This window comes from Colobus angolensis, unplaced genomic scaffold (genome assembly GCF_000951035.1).
Source record: "Colobus angolensis palliatus isolate OR3802 unplaced genomic scaffold, Cang.pa_1.0 Scaffold118, whole genome shotgun sequence".
Taxonomy (NCBI): domain Eukaryota; kingdom Metazoa; phylum Chordata; class Mammalia; order Primates; family Cercopithecidae; genus Colobus; species Colobus angolensis.
In genome coordinates, this window is record NW_012112919.1 from 7,564,407 (window position 1) to 7,571,245 (window position 6,839).

Below are 6,839 nucleotides of genomic sequence, written 5' to 3' on the forward strand. Positions count from 1 at the left end.
GCTTTGGGGAGGACAGGGTCGGGAGATTGCTTGAGCCCAGAAGTTCAAGATGAGCTGGAACAACATTGCGAGACCCCCATCTCTACTAAAAGTCCAAAACATTGGCTGGGCATGGCAGCCTAAGCCTGTAGTCCCAGCTGCTCAGGAGGTGAGGTGGGAGGATCGCTTAAGCCCAGGAGATTGAGACTGCAATGAGTTATGATCACGCTGCTGTACTCCAGCCTGGGCAACAGAACGAGGCCCTATCTCAACACACACACACACACACACACACACACACCCCTATTGTTTCTGTTTCTCTGGAGAACCTTAATATATAATCAGAGGTTTGAAAACATATGGGATGTTTAAAGGGAGGTCACATCCACTTACGCAGATTTAAGAAAAATTCCACTTTGGGAGGCCGAGGTGGGCATATCACTTGAGCCCAGGAGTTGAAGACCAGCCTGGGAAACACAATGAGACCTCATCTCTAAAATATTTTTAAAAATTAAAAAACAATTTATGAACACATTCATTCTCTCATTTATGTATCATAAAACATTCACTGAGCATCTACTTGGAGCCAGGGACTATTGTCAATACTGGAAATACAGCAGTAAACAATATGGACACAGTTCCATTGTAGAGCTTACTTTTTAAAGGTGGAAACTGTGTAATAAATACACATTATAACATCAGGTAGTGCTAGGAGCTACAAAGTATAACAAAGTAGGATAGGGTAAAGATACAGTGATGCAAGGAAGGCCAGAGTAGTGAGAATTTTATTTTGGATCAGGATGCCCTCTCTGAAGGGAAGGTGACATTTGAAAAAACACCTGAAAGGAATAAGCTAAGCAAACATGTGTGAGAAGAGTTCAGGGCAAAAGAAACACCTGATGAAAAGGCAGTGAGGCACATGCTGGAGATTACCAGGAGAATATGAGTGAGGCAGTAGAAAAACGAAATACGAGAAGAATCACATCAAGGGCCCATGGTAAGCAGTTTAGATTTTATTCTGAATGTGATGGGATGTCTCTAAAGAGCATGACCTGATGTTTGCATGTTTGCCTTTTAAAAAGCCTTTTACTAAATGTCTTACTGCTTTTACTATTCCCTCCTAAAGAATGGACTCTAGGAGGCAACAGTAAAAGCAGTAAGACATTTAAGAAGATGGGGTTGGCTGGGCACAGTGGCTCAACACCTATATTCCCAGCATTTTGGGAGGCAGAAGTGGGAGGATCATTTGAGCTCAGGAGATTGAGACCAGCCTGGGCAACACAGAGAGACTCTGTCTCTACAAAAATTTTTTAAAAAATTAGCCAGGGATGGCGGCACATGCCTGTGGTCCCAGCTACTCAGGAGGCTGAGGTAAGAGGGCTGCTTGCGCTCGGGAGGTCAAGGCTGCAGTGAGCCATGATTGCGCCACTGCACTCCAGCCTGGGTGACAAAGTGACACTCCGTAGCCAAAAAAAAAAAAAAAAAAAGGAAAGATGGGGTTTAATAAAGTGGAAAGGATCTTGACATGTGAGATATTCTGGATAAGTTGGCACAATCAAATACGATAAGGCTGGAGAGTCATCTGCTTGGGGATTAAAGTTCTGACAGTTGATGTAATCTCAAATTGGAGAGTCTATAAAGAGAGGGAGAGATGAGAAGGTGTATATTTCGAGGTACGAAGAAGCAGCAGACTCAGTAAGGGAAAACTAGATGGGACCCAAAATATTACTTGAGAGAAGCCAAAAGTGCAAACAGCCTCATAAAGCAGATGTCAAATGCTACAGAATGATTGAGATGTCCTCATCTCAATAAATGAGATGAGAATAAACCAAATAAATGAGGTGAGAATAAACCAAAGAATTTTACAAGATAGCAATTTCAGGAAGTTTAGACATCTGGATTCAGAGCTATAAAAGGGTTCATTTTTTATTACCAAGTTTTAATTAGTTTTCTTGTTTCCCAAATGGCATCCCAAAAAGTTGACTCTGCATTAACTGAAAAGGAGGTCATGCAGGTGGGCCTGGTCTAATCACATAAGCCTTTTAAATCTGGGTCGAGAGGAAAGATCGAAATAAAAGAAATCTGGAAGTTAGAGAGGCAAGCTCCTGGTAGCCTGCACGAAAGCAGCCATCCATGTTATGAATGGCCTCTGGAAGCCTTGAGGCAAGGAACTGTGGGCAGGCTGTAGAAGCCGGGAGCAGTGGCTGACAAGAGGCAGCAAGAAAAAAGGGACTTCAGTCGTGTAACTGCAAGGGACTGAATTCTGCCCACAAACTGCATGAGCCTGGAAGAGGACTCAGATCTCCAAATGAGAACCACAGCATGGCTAATACTTTGCAGCCTTGTGTGACCTGGAGGGGAGAACACAGATCATCCAGGACCAGGCTTCTATCCTACAGAACCCGTAAGGTTCTGCTAAATTTGTGGTTGTTACGTAGCAACAGAAAACTAACATAGCTTCGTTCCACTTTCCTATGGAAGGGGTTGCTTCTGTTACCTAGCAGCAACCCCTTCCAAAAAGGAAGAGAAGCGAACTTGAAAAAACAAAGCCTGACTTTTATGATCTCTAACTCACTCTTCCTAGGGATTCTGTTCACTTACTGCTTTAGTCACAGTACTTGTTTTGCTATCTACAACATTTTGCCAAAATATCAATTTTCTGATAATCGTGAGCAATGGAAACAGGCTTTTTTATTTTCAATTTTAGAAAGTAACTTTGGCAATTACGCAAAACTAAAAGTAACTGGGTATTTAGGCTTCTTGAATGTCAAGGTAGTCCCAGCGCCTGGAGACACAGATCCCTGTCCTAATCTCAGAAATGAGCCACAAGGTCATGACTCCTGTCTTTCCTTGAAGACCAGGAGTTTCAGCTCCACAAAGGAAAATCTTTCGCTTTTGTTTGGATTAAGAATAGTGCAGAAGTGTTCCCAGCTGCGAAAAGAAAGGCAGTCCCTCACAGATAATTACAACCTTGACTCCTAAAATGTGGACACTCGCTAGAAGTCCAGGCACCTCCTTATTAAGGATGCAACAAGCCGCAGCTCCGCTCGTCCTGCTGGGAACTGTAGTTCTCCCCCGTCGACCTTCAGCACTAAAAACCTATCGCGCGCCCAACCGGCGACCCAGACGCCAGCAGCCAGGATTGGTCCTGGACGGTGGCAGCCCGGCGCTGATTGGACTACACGCCCTCGAAGCCGCGCCTCCCGCTACTCTCCACACCCCACCCCGCTGCTGCAATAACCTCAAGTCATCCCAGTCTGGCGAACTCCCTGGTGGCTGCCTCGCTGCCAGCCCGGGCCTCTCCCGACGACGGTAGCCCAGAGACTCGCCTTTGTCCTGGAGGCTAGGCAGCGCCCAAGGTTCCCCCGTTTTTCGCTGGCAGTCCTAGGTCAGCCTCCTCACGCGCCCTCGGGAGCCCCAGTGCTCACCTGGGCGGCAGCGGTCACACCCGATAACTGACAGGCCCGCAGCATCTCGGTCGAGCGGACTGCACTGTTGCTGGACTCGGAAGCTGCCGAAGCGGCGCGAGTTAAGTGGAGGCGTGCTTGCGTGTGTGCGTGCCCGCGTCCGCGCCCGGCGCACCGGAAGCGCGGCCGATGCCACTGCGCACGCGCGGCCCCTTCCGCTGTCCCGACTCGGCGGCTCTTAGAGGGTGGGCTCTGTCCCGGCTGCGGAAACGCCACCTCCGGGCGATTGGTGCGCAGGAGGCGAAAAGGGCGGATTCCTTTTCCGGGTCGCGCCCGGGCTGCAAGTCCTTAGCCCCGAGCTGGGGTTACTAGGTGAACGCGGCTGGAAGGAGAGCGTTCTGAAATCCAGTCTTCAGCCTCACGTGGAAAATGGACAGCTGTGGCTCTTCAGAGAATTAAAGCAAGAAAGAATCTCATCCGGCTCTGTGAGCTAGATATTTCGTAGGATGGAGCCGATTTGGCGAAAGTTACGTAAACAATGCAGTTGTCACAGGTTGCGCGTTTGTTTCGTCTGACGGCCCTTCGGGGAGTCATCCTGATTGCTGGAGACGGTGAACGAACACTGTAGGGACCCTTGTGTGGAACGTGTCAAGTGACACAAGGATAGGAACACGGGTCCTTTGGACTCCACAGCTTCTGCTCCTTCCAGATTAAACCACACTGCGTTCTCCAAGTTTTTACTGTAGTAACATCATTTTGGCTGCAATTTGTGGATGCGTTGGAAGATGGGAAGTCAGCGCAGAAGCACCGTTGAAAGTATTCCACTGGGCCGGGCGCGGTGGCTCACCCCTGTAATACCAGCACTTTGGGAGGCCGAGGCGGGTGGGTCGCCTGAGGTCAGGAATTCGAGACCAGCCTGGCCAAAATAGTGAAACCCCGTCTTTACTAAAAATACAGAAAATTAGCTGGGCATGCTGGCGGGTGCCTGTAATCCCAGCTACTCGTGAGGCTGAGGCAGGAGAATTGCTTGAGCCCTGGGCGGGGCGGGGGGGCGGAGGTTGCAGTGAGCCGAGATCACGCCATTGCATTCCAGCCTAGGCAACAAGAGTTAAGCTCTGTCTCAAAAAAAAAAAAAAAAAAGTATTCCATTGAGTCGATAATCAAAATAAAACATGTTAAATATTAAGCGTGGTATTAATACTCCATGTATACTCCAGAATTAATATGTTAGAATTAATACTATTAGCATCTTATTGCAATATCGTGGAAACTAACTTTTCTATCTTCTACTGAGTTTGCAAAGTATTCCAAGTCTTAACTGGGTAATTTATTATAGTATGTATTCTCTCTAGAGGTGGGCTGCGCTATGACTTGTAACATGGAGAGATAGACTTGAAAATTATCTAAAATCGAAGGGTTATGTTTGCATATCTTCTATGGTTTTTAGGGGACTACAGTAATTACATATACTCAGTTTCGTATCTCTTTCACTTAGCTTCCAGAGCAGTCTCCTGTTTTCTTTAGTAATTTTAGCAATTGAATTGTTGCCTCCCTGCCCACTGCTGTCATGCCCAGTGGTGCCGGTGTGATGACTTTTCTAACACCCTTGGCTTTGAACTTCTCAATGCCAGTGAACGCTTTCATCCTGTTTCAGTCATGTACATCACAGCCACAACTTGCACCTGAACATTATTAGCAACCTCTCTAGTTTCAAGGTCTCAAACCTCAAAATTAGTCTCCCAACCCCTCATAACCTATGTGGAGAGTCCTCACTCTCCACATGCAAGTTGTCAATATTTTTGCTTTAAAATGTCATCAGGGAAGCTGGGTGCTGTGGCTCACACCTGTAATCCCAGCACTTTGGGAGGCAAGGCGGGCGGATCACCTGAGGTCGGGAATGTGAGACTAACCTGGCCAACATGGTGAAACCCCTCTCCACTAAAAATACAAAAATTAGCTGGGCTTGGTGGTGCGCCCCTGTAATTCCAGCTACTTGGGAAGCTGAAGCAGGAGAATCGCTTGAATCCGGGAGGCAGAGGTTGCAGTGAGCAGAGATCACACCACTGCACTCTAGCCTGGGGCACAGAGCGAAACTCCATCTCAGAAAAAAAAAAAAGTTATCAGGGACTGGATGTGTTGGTTCATATCCCGGCATTTTGGCAGACTGAGGTGGGAGGATCACTTGAGCCCAGGAGTTTGAGACCTGCCTGAGCAAAAGAGCGAGACCTCTTCCAGCACTTTGGGAGGGCGAGGGGGGTGGATCACGAGGTCAGGAGGTCGAGACCATCCTGGCTAACACGGTGAAACCCCGTCGCTACTGAAAAAAAACAAACAAACAAAAAATTAGCCCGGTGTGGTGGCAGGCACCTGTAGTCCCGGCTACTCGGGAGGCTGAGGCAGGAGAACGGCATGAACCTGGGAGGCGGAGCTTGCAGTGAGCCGAGATTGTGCCACTGCACTCCAGCGTGGGCGACAAAGCGAGACCTCATCTCTACAAACAATTTTTTTAAATTAGCAGAGGATGATTGTGCATACCTATGGTGCCAGCTATTTGGAAGGCTGTGGTGGGAGGATCCCTTGAGGCCAGGAATTACAGGGGGCAGTGATTGCACCACTGCACTCAGACCCTGTCTCTAAAAAGCAAAATTTAAATCAAATCACTCACTTGTTCAAAAATGTGCAGTGAGGCCAGGCTCAGTGGCTCACACCTGTAATCCTAGCACTTTGGGAGGCCGAGGTGGGAGAAATGTTTGATTACAGGACCAAACAATTGAGACCACCCTGGGCTCACATAGTGAGAGCTAGGTCTCTCCGAAAAAATTAAAAATTAGCCAGGTGTGGTGGTGTGTGCCTGTAGTCTCAGCTACTCAGGAGGCTTAGGTGGGAGGATTGCTTGAGCCTAGGAGGTCGAGGCTGCAGTGAGCTGTGATCGCTGCAGCCACTGCACTCAAGCCTGAGCAACAGACCCAAGACCTTGTCTCAAAAAAAAAAAAAAAAAAAACAGTGTGCAATGACTCCCATTGCCAATTCAAAGAGCTTTTATGAATGTCTCAATATACTTGTCTAGCGTATGTGCCTGTTTTTGGACTCAAAGTGGCCACCATAGGTGGGAGATCAAGTTGGCAACAATAGTGTTCCAAGGTAATATACCCTATATCTCGCTCTGTACCCCAGGCTGGAGTGCGGTGGCTCGATCTCGGCTCACTGCAATATCTGCCTCCCGGGTTCAAGCGATTCTCCTGCCTCAGCCTCCCGAATAGCTGGGACTACAGGCGCGTGCCACCACGCCTGGCTAATTTTTTGTACCCCTTAGTAGAGACGGGGTTTCACCGTGTTAGCCAGGATGGTCTTAATGTGCTGACCTCGTGATCTGCCCGCCTCGGCCGCCCAAAGTGCCGCGATTACAGGCGTGAGCCACCGCTCTCGGCAAGAATTTTTTTTTTTCTTTTTTTT

General features: G+C 48.0%; 1 protein-coding gene across 5 annotated transcripts in view; it reads right to left on the minus strand.

Annotated features, from left to right (window-relative positions):
• The window catches only part of IMMT (inner membrane protein, mitochondrial), a 60,990-nt gene extending 56,877 nt beyond the window's left edge, over positions 1–4,113 (minus strand). For all 5 annotated transcript variants that reach the window (XM_011964163.1, XM_011964155.1, XM_011964149.1 and 2 more), the window contains exon 1: positions 3,408–4,113. In XM_011964163.1, coding sequence (XP_011819553.1) covers positions 3,408–3,452 — 45 coding nt within the window. In that variant the 5' untranslated portion in view covers positions 3,453–4,113. The remainder of the gene's footprint in view (positions 1–3,407) is intronic.
• Between the last annotated feature and the right edge of the window lie 2,726 nt (positions 4,114–6,839).